Raw genomic sequence first — 26,485 nt, forward strand, 5'->3', positions numbered from 1 at the left:
GGGGAGGAGAAGGCCCCCGTAACTTCCTCAGCCAGCTTAGAAGGGAGCAGGAGCCTGTAACCAGCACCTTTAGCTACAGAGGCATCCCAGGCCCAGGGGATCCTGCCTTCTTCTTGGACTAGCTCAAGGGGGAACGAAGCCTTTCACCAACTGAGGGCCTGCGACAGCCCTGGGTGGGGAAACGGCCCCAGCAGTAGGGGCAAAGGAAAAGCAAGGCCCAGCAGGACAGGACTGTGTAACGGATCCAAGAGCATGGGGGTCCCAGCCTGGACTGCAGTGAGAGTCCCCAAAGCATTACCAAAACAGGCGTGTTTATTCTCCTGGCAGGCAAATTGCCACACACTGTACACATGTGCACAGGCCTGCCCTTGCCACTCACATGTGGCGAGTCTGTCCATCACTGTCCCTGGCTGCAGCAGGGGCTGGGCAGGCCACAAGCAGCACAGCTTCTTCCCCCCTGCAGGCGCAGGGAAGAGCAGGGGGTGTCGGGAAGGGGCCGCAGTGCTGCCTGCTGGCCCCCACGGCAGTGCTGGGCCCCGAGGGAGGCTGGGTCTGTCTGTGGCAGCAGTCAAAGAGCTTGGCAGGTTAGTGGGGTCCTGGTTAGATTGTCAGTCAGCACAGGGAGGAGATGCAGGGTGCTCACCTGCCTGGGCTCCCCAGCAAGAACCTGTGGGGACAGAGATGGTGCCATCAAGCCAAGCCCCCAACCCTCTGGCTCCCCAGTGGCTACAGCAACACACTCACCACTCCCCCCGTGCTGCCACTGCCTCCTTCCGCACCAGCCTCTTCTTGTCATCTAAAGGCTTGGCCAGCGCCCGGATGACCCGTGCCTTGTATGGGAGCAGCTGCAGGACAGAGACTGCTGTTACTGAGACAGCCAGAGTGCTGTCTGCCCCCCCAGGAGGAAGGCTGGGACCCTCTGTGCCCCTCCACCCAGGGGCAAACACCAAGCTGTGGTGAAGAACTTACCACTGCGGTGGGCAGGCTGGTGAGCGCGTGGGCACAGCGCAGGGCAGCAATGCGGACAGCCTGGAACAGACAGGAGTGAGCACCAGCGGAAGGGACAGGGGTGCGAGGCAGAGAAGAGGGGTGCATGGGGCAAAGGAGAGGGGGTGCACGTACCATGGTGGGGCTGGAGGCAAGGCTGAGGAACTTGCTGACCAGTGTGTCGACGTGCAGGCTCATGATCTGGGGGGCTTCAAGCAGCAGCGGCTGGAGGCAGCTCAGTGTGGAGAGCTGCACTACACGGTCCGAGCAGGACAAGGCCTCGAGCAGCAGGGAGAGGAGCTGGGAGGACACAGGAGACATGAGTAATCTCCCAACTGCATGCTCTGCGCTGCCACAGTCTTCTCCCTGCCAGGCCAGCACTCACCGTGGGCAGCTCTGTCACCAGCACTGGCTTGGGGAGATGGTTGAGCACATGGGACAGGCCCTTCAGGTAATTGGCCTTCACATCTGTGGAGAGCAGAGGTGGTTACAGGTGGCAAGAAGAAGAAGGGGGGCACCAGGTGGCAGTGGCAAGCCCAGCCCCGCAGGCCAGGCTGAGGCCGAGGGGCGGCTGCTCACCGGGGCCAGCCCCGTGGAAGCCCTGCACCAGCTTGGGCACGTTGTCAGTGAAGAAGCGCTGGCGGAACATGAGGCGCACGTCGGCGTGGCAGCCCTTGTGCAGCACATCTGGGGAGTCGGCCATGAGCAGGGAGAAGCCGTCGGCCGCGGCAGGGCCCAGCTCCGCGTCACCCAGCAGGCCCAGCAGCTGTGAGGGAGAGAGCCCTGAGACCATGCGTTGTGGTGCCAGGGGTTCCCACGAGCTGTGGGGGAAGCGGGCAGGCTCCTCTGAGAGCACCCAGCCCCATGTCCAGCCTACCTTGTCTGTCAGGTGGGAGCTCAGGGGGTGGTAGCGCAGCACTAGGGCTTTGGTCACCTGTGCAGGTAGAGCAGAGTCAGAACGCAGCCAGCTCCCTGGCTCCCCCCGCCTCCAGCACGCGGGGCAGGCCTTACCCAGAGCAGCAGGGTGAGTGCCTGCGTTCGGTGGGGCCCCTCCACAAGGCCAGGCTCCATCCTGTTCACTGCCAGCTGCAGGATCTCATCCAGCTGCTGCCCTGGGGCCACAGAGGAGACAGGCTGATCATCCCTCCAGCAGCGCTGCGCCCAGACCCACGGCAGCCTGCCCAGCTCTCTTACCTGCCGGGTGCTTATTCACCAGCCCTGCAAAGCATTTGGCTGCCGTGGTGGCTGTGAAGGGGCAGTTGCAGGAGCAGCTCAGGGCTAGCAGCTCCCGAAGCAGCCTTTCCTGCTGAGGGATCACCACCTGAAAGAGATCCGCGGCCTGTTATAGCCTGGGGGCCACAACTGCTCCCCTTCCTCTGCCAATAGAACTTGCTTGATCCACAGACCTGGGCAGGACCCTCAGCCACAGCCCCTCCACCCTGTTCCCCCAACTTACGTTGCGGGGCAAGGAGCAGACGAAGGCCATGAGGAGAGCAACAAGGCGTCTTTGTGCTTCCAAGCGCTCCCCACCCTGGGAGGGAAGAACAGCCCCCGCATCACCATAGTCCTTGCTGACAGCAAGGACTGTCCTTCCGGCTGTGCCCACAGTCTCATCCCTTGCCTCTGCTCAGGCATCCCAGCCCCAAGCACCCCACGCACCTCAAAGGGCCGGAAGGAGCAAGGAAAACTGTTCTGGGGCAGGAAGGAGACCTCTCCATCCAGGAAGAGGGGCACCACATGAGACACACTCTGGGCGGCCAGTCTAGGAGAAAGGAGACATCGCAATGTGCTGCTCTGGGAGCGTCACCAGAGAGCTCTGGGGTACCTCTCAGGTGGCATGGGATCTCCCTGAACAAATAGCAGTGGAGGGGGATGCAGTGTGCTCCTCCCCACAATGGCATGCTGTGGCCAGCACCCCAGTGGCCCACGCCAGCATCACTCACTCAGGGCTCAGATGAGTGCTGGCAGCGCTGATGACAGGGACCATGGCAGCCAGGGCCTCCTCCTCTAGCAGTGCCTTGCCCAGCGGCAGGTGGGTGCTCTCTGCAGACAGCAGGATGAAAAGGGACATGTCACAGCCATTCAGCCATGACCAGGTGGCGCAGGCCTGTGATCCACACTGGCTGTGGGGTGCTGCAGCTCTGACCCTGCCAGCAGGGCACCAGTGTCTGCAGTGTCTGCGTTTGCAGAGGATGACAGCAGCAGCACTGCCAGCTGCAGGGTCAGGGACCCCAAAGGGGCTGCCGGGACCCCACAGAGCCCAGTGAGCTGCCCCTTGTCCCCCTCTCCCGCTCCAGCCCTGCACCTACCTTGCATGGCAGCCTGCACAGCCAGGGCCAGCAGGCAGGGCACCACCGTTTGGTGGTAGTACCAGCAACTCTCTGCATCCTGCTGGCACTGCAGGGCCACACGGTGGAGGCTCTGGCACACAGAGACCACGTCTTGGGCGTTCCTGGCCTCACTCCCTGCAGGGCACAGTCACCATCACATCAAACAGCCTCTGCCCCCATCCCAACAGTGCTGCGATCCCAGGGACAGCACACTGGCAGCACCCAGGCGTGTGCTGCCATTTACAGAGCATGGGTGTGTGCTGCCATTTACAGAGCATGACTGAGCCCAGGGGTATGCAGCCCTCCCTCCTCACCCCCCACCAGTGGGATTCACAGGCCAGCCCCGCTGCCAGCATCAACCCCACCTCCTTGCTTTCCCAGCCTCCCTTTCAGCCCTTCCCCTGTGACAGAGGCAGCTCCTGCCCGGAAGTGCTGCGTGCAGCTGCCCACCACGGGCTGCGTTACCTTTCTGCACCTGCCGGAGGTGCTGCAGCAGAGCAGGGACCGTCTCCCTCACGATGCTGGTGTGCGTGGAAACAGCTGCCAGGGCCTGCAGGCAGCGCTGCTGCAGGCAACGTGGGGCACGGGAGCCCTCCTCTTCCCGCTCTGAACAGGACGCACACATCAGAGGGGCGTTGTGGGGACGCCCAGGCCCTCCAGCCCAAGGGCAATCAGGGCCCAGACCACGTCAGGTTGGGTGGGATGAAGAACACAGCAGAATTAGTCCATTCCGAGCAAAAAGGGACCCTGGCTGGTCTGTGGCTCGGCAGCTCCTCCCCACACGGGTGATCCTGGCAGCGCAGGCTGGTTGCCAGCCCGAGGCACAGCCTTCCCTGTGCCAGCACCATGGGGCCTGCACTGGGAATCCCCCAGTGAAGGGAGCCATGGACCCACCCGGTGTGGCAAAGCCTCACTGCCTAGTAGGAGCCAAAGAGGGATGGGACCAGAAGTCATTCACTTCCCTACGGCCACCAGCCCCTACCTGACCGCAGCTCCTCTCCAAGCCTTGGTACCATCTTCCCAGAGAAAACCTGTGGATAGAGCGGGGCCAGGGATCCAGCTGCCTCCATTGCTGCTTCACTGCAAGGTGGGACGAGAGTAAGAGTGATGACGTGAGTGCTTCAAATCCTGGGCTGCTTGTACACAGGCTGCAGAGACCTGGGCCAGAAGGTGCCTCCAAAACCTACTTCTCAGCAATCTGCCCTGTTCACTCTGCTGGGAGGTAATGCAGAGCCCCTGCTTTGACAGGCCCAGACTTTGCAACTTCCAGCCTAGAAACTGCCCATTTATCCCTTGGCTCTTATACCCATGCAGTATTTTAGTTCAGATAGCTCCTGTGTCACCCAGATTACAGACCCTTTCTGCAGCAAAGCCAGATTTTGTTCCTCTTCCCAGAGTGTGGGTGACTGGAATGGCTCCAGCCAGCCCCTCACCTGCTCTGGGAATCCTCCTCGTGCAGAATGAGCCGCAGGAGGTGATCCACGACCAGCTCCAGGTCAGGAGGAGACAGGAAGCCTGGAACAAGAGCCATAGAGGAAACCTGCCCTTGGCCAAAGGCAAAGATGCTTGTGTCCTGGCCAGCATCCTTCTCTCTCATCCAGGTTATTAGCAATGCAGCAGCATGCCAAACTCCAGAGACACAGGGTGTCCAGTATGAACAGGCAAGAGTGAGATCAAGTTTCCCTGGAACTTGTGGCCTAGCTAGGAAGTGCCGCCACTTCTCCTGCACAGCCACACATGGCACTGGATCTGACCGCCCCCCAGTGCAGCATGCCAGGTGTCACTCATCAGCCACATGCTACCACATCTCCTAGAATGGAGTGACACGTCCCTTTGACCACCCCCCCCCCTCCGCCAGGGGAAGCAAGATACCAACCTTGCAGTGAGCCCAGGACAGTCAGGGCCCTGATCCCCACCAACTGCAGCTGCACGCTGGGGTCTGTCATTGCTGAGAACACCACAGAGCAGACTGGGGCTCGAAGCGACAGCAGAGCACTCTCATCTGGAGACAGAGGCAGGCACAGAGTCACTGCCTGCGTTGGGCTGTCACAGCACAGCCACTACTGCAGCACCTGACAGGCCCTTCCCGGGGCCCTGCTGATCCACACTCAAGGATGTGAGAACCCTGGGACGTGGCTGGCCGTTTGCACACGCAGCCATCCAAGTCAGGGTGCTTTCCTTCTCTACCAGCATAGGAGAAGGTGAGGGCAGCGCCGTAACCCCTGAGACATGGATGACTCCAGAGGGATCAGCAAGCCTCACCTTCTTCCACATGTCCCCATTTCTGCTGCAACTCCAGGAAGCCGAGCAGCATTTCCAGGATTGTCCTTCTCTGGCTGCTCTGCAGGGGCACAGAAGCATAACCCAGATCACTGTCACTGCTGGGACACTGCTATGTCTCAGCCCAGTGCTTCAAGGCCAGAGGGTGCACACAGGGTCCCCACCCACAAACAGGGAAGGACACCCACTTTGATAGATGCCCTCTACCAGTGCCCACTCCCACCACACCACGCAGAACCACCAGCTGTGCTCAGCCTTGCTGTCTGTGATGACAGAGCCCAGGGTGCCCCTCACCTGCGGGTGCTTGGTGTACTGCTCCAGCAGCAGGGGCACAACGCTGCAGGTGATGCGGTGGCAGGTGCGGAGGGAGGCACCCGCTGCTGCCTGCAGGAGCTTGGCACTCGGCCACACCAGCTTCATGTCGGGCTCGCACAGATGGTGCCTGCAATCTGAGATAGGCTGGGTGTCAGCCGCACCGGCAGAGCTGCTTCTGCCCTGCATGCAGGGACCCAACAGATATCTGGGCTGGGACATGCTGCTGAGCTCTGGGGTACCACGGCTCTAAGCTGCAGCATGGCCTCCTTAACAGAGCAGCTTCCCCCAGCTCCCAGGGCCACAGCCTTAGACACCCCAACCCCAACAGAGAGGGAAGCAACTCAATCCAATAGGTATTTCTTACTGTGCCCCCTTTTCCTCCCTCCTGCAGTCAATTCCCTTGGGGAAGCCAACACTAGCTGTGAGAGCTAGAAAGGAAAGAAATAAGTTTCAAAGAGAATAGGAGGGCAGATCCCCTCTGGCTAGGAGGATGCTTGCTGTGCCAGGCCCTGTCCAGCAAGCCTGGCTGCTCAGGGCAGGGTAGCTATCTCTGCTGGCTACCTTGCAGGACACTGCTGAGGAAGGAGTCCAGCAGGTCCTCGGTGTCGGAGCTGAGAACGGAGCAGGAGAGGCAGGCAGAGAGAGCATGCAGCGCGGCCAGGCACTCCGCCTCAACCTTCTCACTCGCCGTCTGGAACACCTACAGAAGAGGCCATAGGACAAGCTGAGTCCAGTGCTGACCCCAGCTGCAAGCTTCATGCTCCAAACATGGGCTGAAGGGCTCAGGCTCCAGCTTCGCTTCCTGCATGCTTAGAACATGCAGCGTGGCACACCCAGCGAGCTTCAGGGATGGATGCTCTGGTAGGGGCAGCCTCTCCCCACATTTCAACCAGGGCTGTCCAAGGCCATGGGTGGGGACTGCTGGGAGATACACGGCCTTCCTGGTCTGGCTGCAAATGTCTGCCCAGCAGAAGCCCACCTGTGCTGGAGCATTTGCTGGGGGTCCCGCAGTACTCACCTCCCTGCGCAGGGACGACCAGAGACTGGGGAGGAATTCCTGCAGCTCCTTCTGCCCATAGATGGCACAGCAGGCTGTCTGCAGGAGGGAGCCAGGAGCAAGCGTAAGAGAGAAGCCAGTACACGGAGGACACAGACACTGCTCGCCCCACCAGGCTCATACAGGGCTGCACGAACCACACAAGGGAGAGAGGAAGAGGAAGGAGTGATACCGGCCAAATAAGGACCCTGGAAACAATGGACCAGGTTCTGTAAGGGAGAATTTTTGACTGGCAGAGACAGGAGAGGGACTTGAAAGTGGCTGGATGCTGCTCCCTCCCAGCAGGCCAGGCCAGCTGTGGGCTGAAGGGAGAAGGGGATTCTTCCTTACCAGCGTCTGCAGGGAGTCAAGCTTGGCACTTTGCAGGTCCGAGTCCATCTTCTCAATGAGTAGAGGGAGTAGAAACTGTAGAGAGAGGCGGTTAGACTCATCCTACCCTTTGCGCCACCTTAATAAATACATCTGTGGCCCCATGGGAACCGCACACTCAGCCTCTGCCAGGAGAGCTGAAGAGGGGGGATACCTGCAATAGGCAGCTTCTTCCCAGGGCGTCAGTACCAGCACCCTCCCTTTGCCCAGCCCCAGGGACGGGTGGGACCTGGGGGCTGCCAGCAGAAAACAGGGTTGCCTTTGCATAGACTCCTTGTCCCTTATCCCAGCAGATCCTTTCCCCTGGAGTCACACAGGGAGCTGCAGCACTATGAAATGCAGCCTGTGCTAGAGGAAGAGCTGGGTGCCTAAGAGCTGTCAAGGAGCCACCTACCTCAGCAAACAGGGGTGTGGAGACCAGTACGGCCCGGAGGCTCAGGATTAGGTCTTCTCTCTGGATGCCATGAGGGTCATTAGGGGGCTAGAAGGGGAACACAGAGAGCAGGCGACCTGTTAGGAAACCTCCCAATACAGCCATCAGCTGAGGCTGCACCACCTCCTCTCCAGTAGGGCAGCAGCAATGCCAGTCACCGGAGCCAGCCTGGCATGGGCCTGCCAGCCTGGATACCATGGCTTGCAGCACAGCACTGCCCAGCCAAGCCTCTTGCCCACCCTCTCCTCCCATTCCCTGTAGGGGACATAACGCCATGAAAAAACACTAGGAAAAGGAATAGTCTATGGCAGGGTGCAGACTCACTCACTGGAGTAAAATCAATGGGGAAGTAGCAGGACGTCACTTCAAACAGCTCCTCCACAAAGGGACCTGCAGGGAGAGCACAGAAGGTATGAGCAGAGATGTTGGGGAAGAGGAGCACACAGCATCCATGCTTAGCACCAGCCACAGGCTGGCTCCGCAGCTCCCAAATCACATCAGGGACAACCCCAGTCCTGCTTGGACCCAGGAGACATCCCTCTGACAACAGAAAGAAAAGTGACACGTCCCCTCATCAGCTCTGAACGGCATGTGCAGGCTCACCCAGGGCGTAGTTCTTGACAATGAGATCACGCACGATCTGGAAGGCCACCAGTAGGTTGCGGGGATCCTTCTCCCCGTCCATCACCTGGATGAAGCCAAAGGTGAAGTCAGCGCCCAGGCCCTTCAGCTCTGCAGAAAAAAGGTGTGTGAGCAGGAAGGGCTGCAGGACTCCAAACCTCACCAGCGTGACAGTGAAACCAGCCCTGCTTCCCCAGCTCAAGAGCCTTTCCAGCTCTTCCCAAACACTGCCACACAACCCTCCGCCCTGAGCAGGAAAAAGCGAGCCATTTTCCCAGCCTGAGCAACTCCAGCATGGATTTGGCCTCAGCCCCCTCACCTTCCTCCCTGGTGCCCATGAAGTTGGTGATGATGCTGTAGACTGTGTGACGGTCCAGCTGCAGCAGGGACTGCGATTAGAATAACGCAAAGCGATTAGAACAAGCCTCCATACGTTGCTACACGTTACCCAAGGGCATGCACATGCCCTTGAGCACCAGGCAGGACCTCCAGGAGCTCAGCTGCTGCTTCCTGCCACACAGACCCCATTTACCACGTGCAAAGTGTACACAGGCTTGTGTGACTGCACTTGAACACAACTGTGCCCTTCGGTGCACATATACCCAACCCAAATCATGCCAGGGCCACACATGCTGCCTGAGGCCCTGCCACCATAGACAGCCTTAAGAAATAGAAGAGTCTGGGGGCGGGGGCTCTTAAATACAACCTGGAGAACAGAGGAGAGAAAGGTAATTCCACCAGTGGCGAGAGAAGAGAGGGCAAGGGCCAAATATGATCCTCAGCTGCGTTTTGCCTTGCAGTGAGCTGCACTGTCTCTAAGCTCCCTTGGAGCACTGCGCTGCTACTGGCAGACATGAGCTCAGTCCTCATGGCAGGCAGGCCACCCCCAGACACACAGAGAACAGCGACAGGAGCAGGAGGGAATCACATTGCTCACCTGCACATGTACCTCCTGGAAGATGGCTTTGAGCACGGACACTGCTAGCCCCGGGGCCAGCACCTCACACATACTCTGTAGACAGGCAAAGTAAAGAAAGAATAGAAACCATCACAGCAGCCCAGAGCTCCTGCCCTCTGTACAGCAGCACTGTACCTCTAGCACTGCAAGATCCTCCCAAGACCCTGGGGAGAGCTTGCCATCCTCACTAACAGGACAAGACGAGACCCTTGTCTCTCCTGCTGGGAAAGGCACTAGCATATAGTGGGCAGGATCTAGTCTGCTCCCCAGGGTGCTCCGTGAGTTCCTGCCCCAATAATAGCATGGGGCAGGAAATCAAGGCAGTTCCAACTCCCTGCCACTCTGCAAGGGACATAGCAGGAGCAGAGGAGACAGGGCAATGTTAACTGGGCAGGAGCTGACAGCCCAGCTGGACTCTGCTTGACACACTGCTCCAGCCTGTACCCAGGTGATGCACCTCCCCAGCCCCACTCTGGAGCACGTCCTTGCAGCTGCGGGCTTGGAGGGCGAGAGCTCACCAGCGCTCTGAGTCCCTGGAGCACTGAGGGGATCACGAGGTGATGATCTTGCAGTCGGTTCTCATAGAACAGGACCAGATGCAGCACTGCCAGAAACAGACACCGAAGTGCGTTAGGCTCCGGAAACTCAACTGCTGCGCACCAGCCCCAGCTCTGTCAAAAGCAGCTGCAGGCTGAACAGCGAGCAAACCTCGCACTGATGAATGTGAGGGCTGATCAAGCTTCACTGCCACTGTTCGGTGCACCCACCTGGCTCTGACGCCTTCTCCCTTCCCCTGTGAACGACCCACGTCTGACCGCAGCGGAGCAGCACCCACCTCTGCCCACTGCAGAGGTGCTGGAGCTACCAGGGAGGTGGCTGCCCCGGCTTGCCTGGACACGTGGGTGCAGACACCGGCAGGGAACCGGCTGACGCCTGCTCAGCGGAGGGCCTGCAGGACGTCATGGGGTGGGGCGCAAGGCTGGAGCAGAAGCCCTGGGTTTCCTGTGTTTGGTTCCACAACACGTTCCTGGGCCCTGAGTCACAGCCATGGGCGCCTGCATAGCCGAGGCCTGGGGAACGGCAGCAGGAAGCAGACTGGAAGAGCCGGCTGGCGGCATCCTGCACCCACAGCTGCTGCAGAAACTCACTTCCCCAGGAGGCAGCCTGACGCAGCACGCTTGAGAAATGAACCGTGTGAGGAGGGCCAAGAAGGGAGATGGGCCAGCCAGGGGGGTCACAGCAGCTGCCTGGGCCCTCCCAGAGAGCTGGCTCTGCCCACCCTCCTCTAGAGCTCCTGGTGACTTGGTTGTAACTCAGCTCCTTCCTCTCTCGCAGTTGTCTTTGCTCTGCCATGCCTCCCCACTGAACCTTACCACCTCTGTCCATCCCTCCAGAGCACCCCCGTCCCCATCACTGTCACTGTAACTGATTCCAGTTACACCAGTAGCTCTGTGTGCACTTCTCTCTGCACAGCTGCTCTCAGCTCTGCCTGACACCAGCCTGAGCCTCACAGAGAGCCACAGGCCAAGGCCTGAGTGCCTTTTACCTCTGCCCTTCCCTTCTTCCACCTCACCTACTCGCCTTGTCCCCCCACCCTGTTGGCACAGGCTCAGCTACCCATCAGCAAACCCCTTGCTCCAAGTCAAAGTTTGACAGCACTTACTGGCTTCCCCCACTGCCAGCCAGCAACTATGCGGCACTTAACACAGCTCAACCTTCTCCTTGCCTCCCTGAAAGGAGCATTTTCCTCCTTCCCCCGAGGTCCTCCACTCCACCATCATCCTTACACTTATCTGACTTCCCCAGGCCACAGGGATCCCCATCAGCATAAACGTGGGCAGGCACCAGGGCTGCGCTGCGACTTCCTTTGCAAATGATGGCTTTCCTGCAGTGAATCACCACCTAAGGATTTGGACATGCAGATACGTCCCCCAGCCTTCCACGTGCCACTGAGCACGCCTGGGTGTGCAACACCCACACACTGCTGGGGGCACCAGCTGCCACTTCAGGGCTCTGCTTCATTCAGGGAGTGACCCAAATTGTGTTGTGAGGGTAGGAAAAGGCTGCAGTGTGAGGCACCTCATCCTCCTTGGACTTCAACCCTTGAGACACGTACAGCGTTGTCATGGTACTAAATCAATCGCGTTGCCAAGTGGAGGACGGACCCTCTCAGGGCACAGGCTTTTCCCTGACCCTGCCAGCAGCCACCCAAGGGCCCAGTGCAGCCTTACCTTCCTTCTCCTGGAGCAGGGAATAACACTGGAGCAGGACTTGCGACAGCAGTTGGATGCCTCGCCCTCGCGTCCGAGGATCTGTGTTCTCCAGACAAGACCTAGCCAAACATGGTGGAAATCCAGCAGGCCTCTTGTGAGCAGGGACAGTTGAGCAGAAAGCGCACCCTGAGCAACTTCTCATGGTGAGAACATGAAGAAGTCCTGCTGTCCAAGCAGGGGGCCGGTGACACAGTCCTGCCCAACCTGGGTCCTCTCCTGGCATCATCCCTCCTGCCTGGAGAGTGGGAGCAGAATCCTCCTATCCTGACTTTGCTGCAAGCATGCATCTGGCCTCAGAGCCATGCAACCATAAATCCAGAGGAAAGAAGCCTCTTCTCAAGTCAGAGCAAAGAAAAAGCTCTTGCACCATGCTCTACACCTTACACTCAGGCTCCCAAGATCAAAAGGGCTGAAAAAGGTTAAAGCCTTAGACAACAGCATCATACAAAGAGTCAAACCCAGCCTCCAGCTTGGGAGAAACGAGCCTCCCTGAGTCCCAGGCCACGACAGCTCACAGACAAAAGCCAAAAAACTGAGCAGCGGCCAACTCACGACACAGAGATATGCAGCTGTGTACTCAGCCAGCTCCTGCTAGGGACAGCCCCAACTGAGATGTGCCCTGCAGCTCACTGCCTGCCACAACACCTCTCCTCAGGCCTGGGAGAGCCTCGAGGCCTGGTCTGGCCCTGCCCTTTCCCAAATGGCTCTTGAAGTCTGAGAGGACAAAACACAGCTCAGCCCCAGTGCTGTTAGTGGACAACATATTTGCAGGCCTGTGTGCTGCAGCATGTTTGCCCAAGGGCTGGAGCTAACTTTAGCTCATCCTGGATGAGTTGTTACCACACACGTTTCCTTCTCACAAACCCTCCTTGCGGGACTCTCCCGCCCAATACCCTTGTATGATGCAAAACATGTGCAAAGCTTTTCTTACCCAAGGGCTTCCACAAGCTGCAGTACAGTCCAGCTTCCATCTTTCACCCCTGGAGACAGAAAACGATTAAGTGAATAAACCAAGGACTCCCAAACTGGCGCATAGGCAGGGTGCTGCAGACACATGAAGTGCCCCAGCGCCACTGTGGAAAAGGCTGATCTGGGTGCCAGCACCTCCTTCAGCACGGAAGGAGCTACGTGCTGCTCCCGAGAGAAGCAGCTTCACTGTGCTCTGCTTTGCCAAGGCACCAAAAAGCACTTCTCTAAGGTGGGCACACCAGGAGGAGCCAGAGGGCAGCTTCCCAGGTGCTCCCCAAGGGAGAACAGAAATCACTCTTAACGGGTAGTAGCCCAGCCAAACAGCCCAGACACTAACGAACACCCAACTTTCCACCTTGGCTCCAGCATCTCTGTGCTGCACTAAGTGACACCTGCACAAACTTGCTGCAAGATGGAGAGAAGGAAGAAATATGGTTTTGCGGTCAGAGTAAGACACAGCATCGGCAGGCTATTGCCAGCTCTGATTCAGACACCCCAGCCAGGTTGCTTCACTCACCTAATGCCTCAATTTTCTTGTAACTGAATTGGGGAAAGAGTCACTCTGCATGAGGCTTTGGCAGGGACCTGCTGCATCCTACAAGAGCTTTGGCAGGAGGGCAGGTTCTCCACTCCTGCCACCCACAGCAGACATGACACGCACTCAGTATGAAAGCTCTGCAGGTGCCCTCTGGGCAGACGTGTGGCAGGAGGCAAGGGACTGCATTACCCTGGGCCTGCTAACCTCTGACTCACAGATGACGTTGCTGGGAAATGAACAGCACTCCCTACCCCCCACCTGGGTAAAACAGCTCTTCTCCACAAAAAAGCACTGAGAACCACTATCTTTGCCCAGGAGCATTTCTGGGCACTCTGGAGGGCGCTATTTGTTCCCATGTCCTGCTGAAGTCTAGCTTGGCAGAGCACCCCACACACTGAGAAGCCTAAAGGTTTCACTTTGGGGCTTTCCCAGGCCTTGTCTCAGCTAGCGTCTCCTGCTCTTGCAAACATTTATTGGCTCTTTCTAAAGCAGTTAATTTCAATATTAAGTCATGCGGTTCATTAGAGAGAGGTCTCTGGGGGTAGAAGAAATTACGACAATGTTTTCTGACAGCAGGCAGCCCTGGCTCCAGAGACAGGGCTTCAATCCCACTTGGCATAACAGGAGGAGAGAGCCTGGACCGAGGGACAGAACTGGTGCATGACAAATAAGGTGAGCCACGAGGAACAAAAGGAGTTGGGCAGGCCATAGAATCGACAGGCACAGACTGAAGAAGGGGTGCCACGAGTGACAGCTGTAAGGTGCTGATGAAGTTTCTTGCAGGAAAACAAAGTGCAATGGCAAGCGGGTGTTGTGCGCTGGCACGATGCACAGCAGACTGCCAAGACAGCTCACTCAACCCCCTTCCTTTCTAGGATACCGACACCTTCCTCCCAGAGTGCTGCTTGGCAAGCTTACAAAAAGCCCTCACGGCTCTTTCCTGAACCGCTGTGCAGAAGGTCTGAGACAAATGCCATCTCCACAACCACCCACCTGGCCTCTCTGCATTTGCAAAGACTGAAAGCAACATCTACGCAGATCTACTGGTTTCCTAATCAACAGGAAAGGGCTGAAGTGTAGTGATCTAACCACAAACAACTATTGATGTTCCCTGTGGTTATGAACCCCTTTGCTCTGCCCCAGCCTACCCCTGAGAACACGCTCTGTTCTCAGAGACGGAGAGGTTTGACTGGCTTCGCCTCACGTGAAGCAGCCCCACGAGCCCTGACGGCATTACCTGAGAGCGCTGCCTCGTGCTCACAGCGCCAGCAGCAGATGCTGCAGCAGCGCAGACCATGGTTTAAGCGTGAGCACAGCTATAACTGGACCTGCCTCAGCAACATTGCAAGCACAGTAGTTCGTCTGTGAAGCTTCTGCTTCAACATCTGGCAGCAGCAAGTTCCCAAGGTTAATTATGCTTCCTAAATGCCAGTATTCCCTTTATCAGGAAGGGCTGACTTTCCATTTTGGTGCTCCTGCAGTTTGAGAGGCCAAATTGAAGCAGGCGCTTTACCTTTGCTGTATCATTACTTGGAATCCATCTGCTCCCTTTTCTGACACCTCCTCCCCTCTTTTGCACAGTATCTTTTCAGACAGTAATCATTTCTGCACACTTTCCATTTTTCCCATTTCCCCTACTCCCTTAAAATATGAACACAGTACTCATGGTGAGCATGTGAGGGATTTCTGTAACGGCAGTATCCCTCTCTTCCCATCTTTTAAGAAAAGTGAGTTCAGCCTCCTCCTGACACCCGCTGACCTGTACAGTCCAAGCTGCCTGTAGCAGCAGTGAAGTCTTCCACTTGCCAAGTTGCAGTTAATTTAGTACTCAGCAACACATGCAAGAAGCTCAACATGTTTTTCCAACAACCGCACGAAGGCCACGAGGTTAGAAAAACCTCCCCTTTTGCTCAAGGAGATGTGATGCAATTTAATATTTTCTGATGTATGATTCTATGAAAGGTCAGAGGGGCCAAAGGACACTCGCTGGCTCACTTGCTTGTCAAGGTAGGTTTATCACAAGCACCATACGGCTGATGAGAGCTGTGGGGGGAGCAGCCTATCTCTTTGTATGCTTTTGAAGAGGCAAAGCTTTCTCAGGGCACTTCTGTAACATGACCATAGATGACAAGAGCAATTGTAAGGTTATCTTCCCCCCCGTCTATCGCAAACATGTTGGAGGCTTTGTGCAACTCTTTTGCAACATCTTGAATGTCATACAGTTTAGTGAATTCCTCCAAATTTCCTTGGCGTCTTCTTCATCATGCATTACATGGACCATTGGGTCATCTGCCAGTTTTGCCAGCTCATCTCTTCACCAAGATACCACTGAACAGTTTACCCCCTTGGGAAGGGTCTGTTAGCTACCCTGCGGTATAATGCAGCCTATGTACTCCTCTGCTCTCTCAAATCCTTTCCAAACACACAGAAGCCACTGCCTAGAAACACGAATGCTCTGCCTTATCCTTAAAAAGCCATGTTCCTGAAGCTGCAAATTCCCTAATGTAACAAAGTCACCAAATTGCTGCTCCAAGCGGAAAGGCAAATTATCCAAGGAAGTCAAATGCCTCAAGCCCAGCCAGGAAAGGAGGAGAAACCACAGAAAGGGCAGCCAGACCCTGAGCCCCAGAACTAGGGGCAGGAGAAGCCAGCACACCAGCTTTCTACCTGGTGAAAGGCAAGGCCAGGGGCTTCCTCCCCGCAGGTGGCCAACCTCCACCTCCCAGGCAGCCGTACCCAGGACCATCCTGCAGCTCCCCCTGCGCCCCGCACCTCCAGTGCCACGGTTCATAGCCTCACACATCCCCACACCACATCCCCCTGCCCGAAAGTGTCACTCTCCACTCCAGGCCAGCCCCCCCTGCACTGCCCCCCTGCAATCCCAGCCCATGCTGTAGGCTAGCCTTCCAAAATCCTGATCAGCCTCACAGATCGCACAACTCTGCATTCACCTCAGCTCTGAACAGCCCTGCATCTGCCCAAAATCCGTGCCCACCTTACTCCTAGAGCTCCCTACTCTTGCTGCTGCCCCACATCTACCCCACAGTCCCTAATCCCTTGCATCCCCTGTCAACACTCATCTCACAGCTGTTTCCCACCCCCAAATTCAGGCCCCCACCCTATTCTTTGACTGGCATCCATCCTGCAGCACTGCCCTGTAGCCCACAGCCCCCGCTGCTCTCTACTGCCATATCCCACGGCACTTTCTTTGCCCAGCACCCCACGGCTCCCTGTATCCCATTCCCCACAGCAGCATCCTGTCCCCACGCCCTGCTCTACCCCATGACCATCCCAATGCCAGATCCTACCCCACAGTCCTGCACCTGTATTTTGCTCTGCTCCATGGCCACGTCCAAAAGCCAGTGTCCTGCCCCGTGGCTACATCCCATGCCCTGCCCTATCCTCCCTGCAGCTCCATGTTCACTTGGCTATGCCGAAACATCCGTTCCCTGTCCCCAAAACGGCCCTGTCCCACCCCACAGCCTTAGGCGCACGCCTCCGTTCCCTGCCCCACAGCTCCATAGGTATGCCACATGATCTGCCCGACTGCCCTGTGCCCTGCCCCAGAGCCACGCTCCATATCCTGTCCCACCACCATGCCCATAACCCTACACCTTGCCCACAGCCTCATGCTTTGCCCCACAACTCACAGCCATGACCTTTCCTGCCCAGCCTCACACCTCCATGCTCTACCCCATATCTCATCAAATAACTATAACTGTGCTCTGCCCCACACACTGCGCCGTATCTTCATACTCTGTCCCATGCTCTACCCCACAGCCCCATGGCCCCACAGCCCACCCCACAGCCCCATGCCCACGGCCACACCCTGCCCCACCGCACAGCCTGCCCCACAGCTCCATGGCCATGCCACTGCCTTGCCCCACAGCCCACCCCACTGCCCCATGGCCACAGCCATGCCCTGCCCCACAGCCTGCCCCACAGCTCCATGGCCATGCCTCTGCCCCTGCCCTGCCCCACAGCCCCATGCCCACGGCCATGCCCTGCCCCACAGCTCCATGGCCATGCCACTGCCCTGCCCCACAGCCCGCCCCACAGCCCCATGGCCATGGCCACGGCCAGGCCCTGCCCCACAGCCTGCCCCACAGCTCCATGGCCATGCCTCTGCCCCTGCCCCTGCCCCACAGCCCCATGCCCACGGCCATGCCCTGCCCCACAGCTCCATGGCCATGCCACTGCCCTGCCCCACAGCCCGCCCCACAGCCCCATGGCCATGGCCACGGCCAGGCCCTGCCCCACAGCCTGTCCCACAGCTCCATGGCCATTCCTCTGCCCCTGCCCTGCCCCACAGCCCCATGCCCACGGCCATGCCCTGCCTCACAGGTCCATGGCCCTGCCATTGCCCTGCCCCACAGCCTGCCCCCCCCAGCTCCATGGCCATGCCTCTGCCGCTGCCCTGCCTCACAGCCCGCCCCACAGCCCCATGAGATACCCGGCCCCACTGCCGTGCCCGGCCCCACCACACCCCCGCCCCACACCCCAGGCCCGGCCCCATCCCACCCTACACGCCCCGCCCCGCCCCGCCCTGCCCCGCTCCGCCGCCCGGTACCTGCCGCCACCTCAGCGGCGCGCGCGTCCTGCTGCCCGGCCACGAAGTCCTGGACGAAGGCGGCGAGCAACCCGGCCCCGGCCCCGGCCCCGGCCCCGGCCCCGGCCGCCGCCATGACACTCCGCGCTGAGGACAGCGAGCCGCCGGCGCGCCCGGCCGCGCGCATGCGCCGCGCCGCGGCCGCCCCCCGCCCTCGCGCGCGTGGGGGAGGGGCCTATAACGCATGCGCGCGGCTGGAGCTCGCCCCCCCCCCCCACCCCGGAGGGCGAACCGTGGGGCCCCAAGGGGGGGGGCCGGCCCCCCTACCCCCACGTACGGCGCGTCGGATGGGACAAAAGCGTCGTGCGAGTGGGCGCGCCCACGTGGGCGGCGCCGCCCGCAAGGTGGTGCCGGTGCCGGTGGCGGTCGGGGGTCCCGGCGCGGGCGGGGCGGGGCGGGGCGGAGCGGGCCGTGCTGGGCCCCAGCTCGGGCCCGGGCGCCGCGGGGGCGGTCACATGCACACCTGGGGAGGGCGGAGCGCGGGGTGTCTCCGGCGGCGGGGCGGCCCCGGCGCTCAGAGCCCGGCGGCGCGGCTGCACGGCGCCGGGCCCCGCGGTCGGGCGCAGCGCGGAGCCGGCCCGGCCCGGCCCCATGCCGAGCGCCCCGCGCCGCCGCCGCCCGCGCCGCCGCCGCCGCCCCTGAGCCCGGCCATGGGCGGCTGCGTGGGGCGGCAGCGCCGGGAGCGGCCCGCCGCCGGCAACCCCCGCAAGCGAGCAGGTGAGCGGGGCCGGCCGTGCGCCCCGGCGGCGCGGGCACCGGGGGGGGGCACCCCCGCGTGGTCCGCGGGCACCGGTTTGGGGTCTAATTTTGTGCGCTCTTGGGGGTGTCCGTGGGCACCGGCGGGGGTCCGGTCCGTGGGCACCCGGGAGTGCCTCGTCCGTGCCTCCCCCCCCCCGCCCCGGGGGACCCGGTGCGGTGCGCGGCCCCGGGATGGGGCGGGCGCCGCCGAGCCCGGCCGTGGGCTCCCCGGCAGCGGCCCGTCCCCGCAGCCCTGCCCGCCCCGCGGGGCTCAGCCGTCGCCCCCCGCTCACGGCACCGGGCGGGCCCGCGGCGGGGACGCCGGCGGCAGCGCCGTGGCCGGTGCCGCGGGGCCGGGCAGGTGTTTTCCTCCTAGCCGGCACCGCTGCGCTCCGGTGCCGTCCTGTGTCTGGTGTGCGCGGGGCAGGGTCAGGGCTGGGGTGTGACATTATGTCCTGCCCGGCTCTGCCGGTTCCCCGGCTGCTTTTAGGTCTGTGCTGGCCCCGGAGCACTCTTTCTCTGCCTGCAGTGCCCTGAGGTTTGTCCGGGGACGCATCCAGTGCAAAGGCTCCCCGCCCCGGGTGCCCTCCGGCACCGGATGGGAAGGAGACGTTGCGCCCGGGCTGCGCGGCGGCACAGCGGCCCCGTTTCGGGCTTCGTCCTGCTGCGCTCAGCAGAGGGATCCGGTGTCCGGGCCAGCCTGCGCCTCCCAGCGCCCTCGCTCAACGCCTCCCGCAAACGGCCCGCTCGGGGCCTGAGCACGAGTGCCGTGTCCCCCCTAAGCGGGGGGGAGCGTGGGGTGTTGCTAAAGGGACCCCATCCCCTCTCCTGCCGGGGTTTGGGGACCTGCCCGGCGCTGGGAAGCCGTGTGCCTGGGGCAGCTTCGCGGGCGTCCTGCAGTCGGCCCCCGCCGCGGCACGGGAGGGAGTCGTGCGTGTGCGAACGCTGTGGGCTCGGCGGAGCTACCGAGGAGCCCGGCCGAATACCTGCGCGAGGTGCTTACGTAAGGCGCTTCCCCAGGATGTTGCCACATGCGGCATGGCCCGGATGGGCCGGCGGCTGTCGCCCACGGGGGTGGGCACGGCTGCCTCCTGCACGAGTGCGCTGGGAGCGGGGATGGTGCCACCGTCATTCAGTATCAGCCCGAGGCTCTGGCCGCTTGCGGGTTTTGCCGAGACCCAAGGGCTCCCAGAGGCGACGGCTCGGCTGCTCCGCTGCACTCCCTGCCTCTGAGAGTTAACTCATCCGGCGCGTCGACCTCCGGAGTCGCCGTGCCCCGGCTCCCCAGGCTGGCTGGAGCGGCGCCGGTCCCCGGCGAGGCGGCGGGGAAAGCTCGTCGCAGCCGGCGGTGCGCAGGGAGATCGCGCCCTGCGAGAGCCGGCCCCCTGCATTCCCGAATCCGGCCCCGCCAAGAGCCGTGCAGGCGGCAGGGTGAATCATGCCTCCCTTCCCCTCGCCCTCCTCCCCAGCCGGTGCAATAACAGCGCGGCGCGTTGCACCCACTGCTAATTGTTGTGTTTATAGCCGGGTGCTGGAGGAGGCCGGAGAGGAGGAAGAGGAAGCGCCGTGCGTGTGGGTGAGGACGGAGGGAAGCCCCGGCCCTCTCCGGGGAGCTGGGCTGCGGGTGGGCGAGAGGAAAAGAGGTTTTCCAGCAGGACGGTGCCCTCTGCTCCATAAATAGCGTGCCCCTGTGCCCTGCCTTGGTAAGAGCGGGCAAAGCCTGTGCACGGTGCTTTAGGACGCTGCTTATTCAGCTGCTCCTGTGTCCCAAAAGCCCTCCCAGGGGTTTTGGGACGTTCCCTGAGGGCGACGGAGGCGGTGAGTGCGCTTGTGCGCTGCTCGGCACGTGGCGGGCAGCACTGACCCGTGGCCAGCCAGGTCTGGCTGTGCCTGGTGGCCCTGGGGCTCCTTTCTGGGGTGCCGGTGCGTGCGGGCAGGCTCGCTCCCGCTGGCCCCGAGCTTCGTGGGCTCCGCGCCCGGAGCAGCGCGGCTGCCCGGCACGGCCTCCCCAGCCCCAGGTGAGCTGCGGCTCGCCGCGCTGCGGAGCTGCTCCCTGGGCCAAGCCGGTGTGGGGCCGATTTGTGCAATAACAGCCCTGTTCCCCCCCCGGGGGTCCCAGCCCCCACGCTGTCCCGCCTGGGGATGCGGACGTCCCCTTGCAAACGTGCGGGTGCTCCTGGGCCCTCGGCCTGGCCGGGGCTGTTTGCTCAGCTCTGTGGGTGTGCGAGGCCCTTGGCAAACACCTCCGTGCTGGCTTTGTGCCGCGGTGGCTGGGAGGGTCAGATCCGGAGGCCTGGCTCTGGGTGCTGCTTTCCGCCGGCAGACCCGCCGAGGTCCTTCACGCCCTTCCAAGGTGAGCCGTCACGGGGCGGCTCTGCGAGCTCTCACTTCGCCCCAGAGGTCGGCCGCTTTCCCAGGTGTTTGTCGCTGCCGCGATATGCGATCGCGGGGGGACCCCTCCCGCGCAGGGTCACGGCTGGCTGCAGAGCCGCGCTCCCACCTCCATCTCCCACGTGGCTGCTGCGTTCCCCTCCGGCCCGGAGCAGTCCCTGCGAGGCTGCCCGCGTCCCCGCGAGCTCTCCTCGGCCTGCTCGCGTTCCTCCTCCCGGTGCCCCGGCCGCCGCGCTGACCGCCTCCGCTTTCTTGGAGCGCGTCCCTTCCTCGGGCAGAGCGCGTGTGCGCGCCCCGCTCCTTGCCAAGAGCGCGGGCAGGCAGCGGGGGCAGCCCTGCGGCTCCCCTGGGTTTACCGAACCGGTGAGTCGCGCTCGCAGGCCGTGGCGGAGCGGGGCCGTCCCCAGGGCTGGGTGGCCGGGCCGATTCCTGCCCTTGCTTGCGGAGTGACATCAGCCCGCGGTTGCTGCGCCCGGCGGGCGCTGCCTCGGCAGCTGGCGGAGGCTGGCACCCCGGCGGATGGCCCTGAAGCGAGGTTGCAGCTGCCTTGCCTGCAGCGTGGGGACCCGGCCGCGGCACGCAGGGACCTGCCGTCGGCCGGGAGGAGAGCGCCCCGCGCCCGTGGGCCTGCAGCCGGTGTGGGCGCTCCCTGGCCAGCGTTTGGGGGGGTGAGAGGCTGAACCCCGTTTCTGGGAGAGAAGCTGGGCTCGGTTCCCTGCTGGGCTGGAGCGGGGAGCAGGTCCTGCGGCTCGGCTGCGGCGGGAGCCCTGCCAAGCAGTCCGTGTGCCTGCCCGGCTTCTGCCCTGGCCTGGACTCGCTGCGACCCTGTGCAGCGCCAGGTGGATCCGGCGTTTCTCGTCCCCTCTTCCTGCGCTGTGCTGTTGTGAGCTGCTCCCTTCCCTCGCCTTCCAGACGGGGAGGCTTGAGAGAGGGGTCCTGCGAGCAGGAAATGGTCACGAGGGTGGCTGCTGCCTGCTCCATGCTTAGGTTGTGTGGCCTTGAGACGGTTCCCTGGCCGAGGAGGGGACCGCTGGCTTGCCGGTACGGCTGGCGGTGGCATCGTGCGTCTCCTCCGGTGCGGAGCCGGGACCGGCCCGCGGGGCTGCCATGCTTTCCCCTGGGGGCGCAGCGGGGCAAGGGAGCTCCCTGCTGCTCCCCGCCGCCTTTGGGAGGTGCCGGTGGATATCCCTGAGCCGCAGGAAGGATGAGCCCAAAGAACTGGCGGATGCCTGGCTGGGAGCAGCCCTGCTGCTGGAGCCGGCGAGTCTGGGTAGGGATGGGGCGGGGGGGGGGACAGCCCAGTGTCGTCCTCCAGCTCGGCGCAGGGTGATGGGCCACATCCGCCCACGTCAGTGCCACGGGCCAGCGAGCCCAGAGTGCGCGTGGGGCTCCGCGGTGGCCTTGTGCATGGGGCCGCCGTTGTGGTTAACGCCTGTCCTGCTGCTTGCAGCCCCCTGCCCCCACGATCGCAGCAGGAGCGGGCCCCGTGCTCCCGGGGCATGCCGGGCTGCTCTCGGGGACCCCGGGGCTCCCCTGCCAGGAGCGCTTTGCAGTCGGGGCTGAGCCCCCGGGCAGCGGGGCCGAGCCACGGGCGAGGAGCTGGGGGCACGGCGGCGCAGGAGGCAGGCTGCCAGCCAGATCCTGTTGGCTCGAGGCCGGGCGCAGGAAGCGGCCGGACCTGTCTCGAGGTGCTGCTGCAGCGCCGCGCGGGCAGGGGGGCGGAGGGTTGTGCAGCGGGCCGGGAATAAAGCAGCGCAAGGTGATTAGAGGCTGCCGGGCCCGGGCTGAGCGGCAGCAATAAATAGAAGAGGCTTAGCTCCTGCCTACCTGGGCAAGGCTCCCGGGCTGGTCCGCCTGGCCATAACCTGTCCCTGCTCCTGCTGGCTGGGCTCCCTCCCACGCTGCCCCCTCGGGAGCGCCTCGGGTCCCGCTTCCTCGCCGGAGCCAGCCTCGGCGCCGAGCGCCAGCCCTCTTCCCTTTCCTGGAAACGGAGCAGGGAGGACAGCGCTGGCCGGCGGTCCTGCTGTGTGCGCGCTTCAGCCGCGATGAGCCCCTCCGCTAGCTCTGCGGGCACCTCCTTTCCTGGCCGGCACCGGCTGCGCTGGCCTCTGAGCACCCGCCACAGCTCGTGCCGGCTCCCCCCGCTGCCGCCCGGGGTGCCTGGCGCCAGGGGGCCTTCCCCGCACGATTTCCCCCGGGGAGCCTTGTGTCTTTGCCTGGCTGGCCCTGGGGAGCGGTGTCAGCGGTGCTGGAGGTGCCTGCCCGCAGCGTGCAGCGGCGAGGCTGCAGGAGCAGGGCTGGGGACCTTCCCCCCTCACCCTGCGCGGGGCCCGGGCTCCCTCTGCGCCTCGCGGCCTCCCCGAGGACGCCCGTGCCCCCGGCCCGTGGCGGCCAAGGCAGCGTGAAGGCCCTGGCCGGGCTCTCCGGCTCTGCCCGTGTCCTGCAGCGGCGAGGCTGGCGGCTCCCTGCTCCGCGGTGCCCGCCGGCGTCCCTCCGGCTGGTGAAGGCTGCTCCTCTGCCGCCCTCGCGGGGCAGGTGCTCTCTCTGACCTTGCTCGGTCCTGCGGTGCTGCAAATCCCTCCTGCCCAGCACCGTGACTGCTGAATCGGCAGCGCTGGCCGCCGCCGGCTGCCCTCACGCCTCGGGGGATGTGGGCGCAGGCAGGGTGCTGCCCGCGGGCCCTGCTCGGGGGTGCTTGGCGCCCTGCCCCGGATCCTGGTCCTCTGGGCTGGCCGAGCCTGCCTGTGCCCCACGGGGGCCCTCGGGGCGGGTGCTGCGTGTTGCACCCAGCTCTGGGCTGGTGCCACGTCATCCGTCTTGCACAAGGAAGGGCAGGAGAGAGAGGACTGGTGCAAAAAAGGGTCACGTCATGCCGCGTGTCGCTGCACGCTTGCCCGGGAAAAGCCTTCCGGGGGACTCGGCTCAGCCGGGAGCCGGCTGCCCCCGCTGCAGCGGTTGGAGCGCGTGCGGGCGGCCGGCGTCGCGCTGCGTAGGGCTGCGGCAGCCGCCGGGGTCGGGCTCGGGCCTGGCAGGTCGCTGTGCAGGCACGGGGCATCCTTCCTGCCCGGGGCTTGGGGCTCCGTCTCCTCCCTGCATCCCCCCGGCAGGAGCGGTCCCGCTGGCCGGCCCCACGGAAAGGGGAGGCAGGAAGGAGCTGTTGTCGCGCATTGTCCCCTGCCCAGCTGGGAGTGACAACAGCTCCTTCCTGCCCCACGCTTCCGGCCCGGCCGGGGTGGCTCGCGGAGGGCAGGGCTGCGTGGGGCTGGCGCGGGGCAGTCCCAGCACCCGGACCCTCGGCACGGCACCGGCCGCTCGAGGACTCCCATGGGCTGCCCAAGCGGCTGCTGAGCTGGGAGCGCGTTTTGGGGCTGTTTTAGGGGGGTGGGAGGGAGCTCCTCCGCTTGGCCCATTGCCGGGGCTGCTGCAGGCTGGCAGCACCGCGGGGACCCGCGCCCCGGGGCTTTCTCCAGCAGCGCCGCCTCCCTGGGCCTGCGGCAGGGCTCTCCCCGGCGCGGTGCCGCGGTGTGCGGGCCCCCGTGCCCGGCTGGGCGCGAGCTAGGCGAAGGCATGTTGATCCGCGCCGCGGGCGGCCGCTCTCTGTGCAGCTCCAGAGGGGCCGCGCGAGGCCGAGCGCGACAGCCTGTGTGTCCGTCCGTGTGCGTGCTGCCCGGAGCCCATCCCCGCAGCCCCGGCATCGGGGCACCGACGTGGCTGGGGCAGCAGGGTGGCCAGAGAGGGCCCAGGAGTCCTGCCCTTCCCCCAGGGCCGCGGCTCAGCCCCCGTAATCCCTTTCCCGCTCCGAGTCACCAGCTTATTCCCTGGCTAATTCCCCGAGCTATAAATACTGCCCTGCCTGAAAGGGCCTCGAGGCCCGGCGGTCCTCAGCGCGGGGCACGGGGCGAGGGATGCTGCTGGGGGCCCCGGGGCAGGGCTAGCTGCTGCCTGGCCGCCCCATGGCTGCGCTGGGGACTGCGCTGCGCTTGGCAGGGTGCCTCCGAGGACGCTGTTGTGCACCGCGCGAGGGGTGCCCGAGGGTCCCCAGCGGGCAGAGCCTTTCCCTTGGCTGTGGGGCCGGGGAGGTGGGGGTCCGGGCTCCACTTGGGAGCCCCGTCCCTCGGCTAAGCATCCCGCTCCCTCGGCAGGCCGCAATGAGCCCCTGAAGAAGGAGCGTCCCAAGTGGAAGAGCGACTACCCCATGACGGACGGGCAGCTGCGCAGCAAGCGGGACGAGTTCTGGGACACGGCGCCCGCCTTCGAGGGCCGCAAGGAGATCTGGGACGCCCTGAAGGCGGCTGCCTACGCCGTGGAGGCCAACGACCACAGCTTGGCCCAGGCCATCCTCGACGGAGCCAGCATCACCCTGCCCCACGGTGAGGGACGGGGCTGGGGGCTGGTGGAGCGGGTGCTGTTTGCCCCGCGTGCTGGGAAAGCCCTGTGGGCACATCGGGGCCCTGGGAACAGCCCCGGGTTGGAGAGCAGAGAGGCCACCAGCAGCCTTCACACCTGCGCCGAGCTGTGGCAGGGCTCAGCTGCACCAAGGGGGGCCAGTCGGGCTCCGTGCCCGCTGCAGGGGTGGCCCCGGGACCTGGGGAGTGCTGGGGGGGGTGCCCGCCTGCCCCGCGGTCTCTCACCCCGCTGTCCGCAGGGTCCCTGACCGAGTGCTACGACGAGCTGGGCAACCGGTACCAGCTGCCCGTGTACTGCCTGGCGCCGCCCGTCAACCTCATCCTGGAGCGGAGCGACGAGGAGAGCGCCGAGCCCGCCGAGCCCCTGCCCAACGCCCGGCGGGAGTTCGCCCTCAAGGTGCGCCTCTCCACGGGCAAGGACCTGCGGCTCAACGCCAGCATGGGCGACACCATCGGGCAGCTGAAGAAGCAGCTGCAGGCGCAGGAGGGCATCGACTTGGCCTGGCAGCGCTGGTTCTTCTCGGGGAAGCTGCTCACCGACCGCACGCGGCTGCAGGAGACCAAGATCCAGAAGGATTTTGTCGTGCAAGTGATCGTGAACCAGCCCCTGCCGCCCAGGAACTGAGCTGCCCCGCGCACGGGCCTGGCGGGACGGGGCAGGGGCTGGCGGAGCCGGGAGGTCCCGTCCCACGCAGGGGCACAGCGGCAGCTCCAGGGGTGCCCCCGGCACCCTGTCACATCCAGAGCCCCTGGTGACCTCCCCAAAGCTCCTGGGCCCACCGGGGTGCCCCCAGGCTGGGTCTTCCCTCGGAAAGGGCTGTGCGGGGCCATGCCCGCTGTGGGGGCCCCTCTGCGCTGGGGGCACGGGCGCACGCCCCGTGCGCTGCAGCAGATCCCAGACCACAAGTCTGGCAGGGGGTCGGCGTGCCAGGGCCCCGCTGCAGGGCCGTGCTGTCGGGGAGAGGCCATGACCTGCTGGCCTGGCGGCTGGGCCGGGGCTCCTGCTCCCTCCGGGGTGCTGGGCTGGCTGGAGATGTCTCCCCTCTGTACATAGTCTGTGTATTTATCAATAAAGCCTTTTCATCCTTCCTCCAGCCCCAGCATCCTGCGCTGGCTGGGTGTCTGTCAGGGAGGTCCCGTGCCGGTCCTACCACTGCTCCGCGTCGGCAAGGGTCCGGAGCCGGGACTGATTGCAGAGCCGGCGCCTTGCT

At 63.3% G+C, this 26,485-nt stretch overlaps 2 protein-coding genes across 5 annotated transcripts; one reads left to right on the forward strand and one right to left on the reverse strand.

Moving 5' to 3' along the window:
* Positions 1-294: 294 nt before the first annotated feature.
* On the reverse strand, positions 295-17,848 carry MMS19 (MMS19 homolog, cytosolic iron-sulfur assembly component). Of its 3 annotated transcripts, none has more exons than XM_068949908.1 (31): positions 17,701-17,848; positions 12,555-12,603; positions 11,582-11,682; positions 9,869-9,954; positions 9,330-9,404; positions 8,712-8,781; positions 8,375-8,503; positions 8,100-8,161; positions 7,733-7,819; positions 7,300-7,374; positions 6,931-7,008; positions 6,474-6,612; positions 5,892-6,046; positions 5,580-5,658; positions 5,194-5,319; positions 4,751-4,832; positions 4,300-4,397; positions 3,783-3,923; positions 3,297-3,452; positions 2,931-3,030; positions 2,647-2,749; positions 2,444-2,518; positions 2,182-2,308; positions 1,999-2,099; positions 1,865-1,921; positions 1,567-1,753; positions 1,373-1,455; positions 1,123-1,287; positions 970-1,029; positions 745-845; positions 295-667 (listed from the first exon to the last, which is right to left on the reverse strand). In XM_068949908.1, the coding sequence occupies exons 1-31, from the start codon at positions 17,813-17,815 to the stop codon at positions 640-642; spliced, it is 3,090 nt and encodes a 1,029-aa protein (XP_068806009.1). In that variant the 5' UTR covers positions 17,816-17,848; the 3' UTR covers positions 295-639. The 3 variants fall into 3 exon arrangements, with proteins under 3 accessions (XP_068806009.1, XP_068806007.1, XP_068806008.1); XM_068949906.1 differs by having other exon boundaries at positions 17,711-17,828; XM_068949907.1 differs by lacking the exons at positions 11,582-11,682; positions 12,555-12,603; positions 17,701-17,848 and adding an exon at positions 10,118-10,242.
* Positions 17,849-17,894: 46 nt separating this feature from the next.
* Positions 17,895-26,363, forward strand: UBTD1 (ubiquitin domain containing 1). 2 transcript variants are annotated; one of them, XM_068949909.1, is made up of 3 exons: positions 17,895-18,083; positions 25,011-25,238; positions 25,514-26,363. In XM_068949909.1, the coding sequence occupies exons 1-3, from the start codon at positions 17,924-17,926 to the stop codon at positions 25,897-25,899; spliced, it is 774 nt and encodes a 257-aa protein (XP_068806010.1). In that variant the 5' UTR covers positions 17,895-17,923; the 3' UTR covers positions 25,900-26,363. The 2 variants fall into 2 exon arrangements, with proteins under 2 accessions (XP_068806010.1, XP_068806011.1); XM_068949910.1 differs by lacking the exon at positions 17,895-18,083 and adding an exon at positions 18,347-18,456.
* The last annotated feature ends 122 nt before the right edge of the window (positions 26,364-26,485 follow it).

Source organism: Struthio camelus, chromosome 7, assembly GCF_040807025.1.
Source record: "Struthio camelus isolate bStrCam1 chromosome 7, bStrCam1.hap1, whole genome shotgun sequence".
Classification (NCBI taxonomy): domain Eukaryota; kingdom Metazoa; phylum Chordata; class Aves; order Struthioniformes; family Struthionidae; genus Struthio; species Struthio camelus.

Excerpts from the sequence above, each read along its gene's own strand:
- MMS19 (XM_068949908.1), bottom strand. The coding sequence starts at position 17,815 with ATGGCGGCGGCCGGGGCCGGGGCCGGGGCCGGGGCCGGGGCCGGGTTG. Across the intron at positions 7,820-8,099 it reads TCCCCATTGATTTTACTCCA|CCCCCTAATGACCCTCATGG; the intron begins GTGAGTGAGTCT and ends TTCCCCTTCTAG. Across the intron at positions 2,309-2,443 it reads TCTGCTCCTTGCCCCGCAAC|GTGGTGATCCCTCAGCAGGA; the intron begins GTAAGTTGGGGG and ends GATCTCTTTCAG.
- UBTD1 (XM_068949909.1), top strand. The coding sequence starts at position 17,924 with ATGCGCGCGGCTGGAGCTCGCCCCCCCCCCCCACCCCGGAGGGCGAAC. Across the intron at positions 18,084-25,010 it reads TGGGCGGCGCCGCCCGCAAG|GCCGCAATGAGCCCCTGAAG; the intron begins GTGGTGCCGGTG and ends CTCCCTCGGCAG. Across the intron at positions 25,239-25,513 it reads CAGCATCACCCTGCCCCACG|GGTCCCTGACCGAGTGCTAC; the intron begins GTGAGGGACGGG and ends CGCTGTCCGCAG.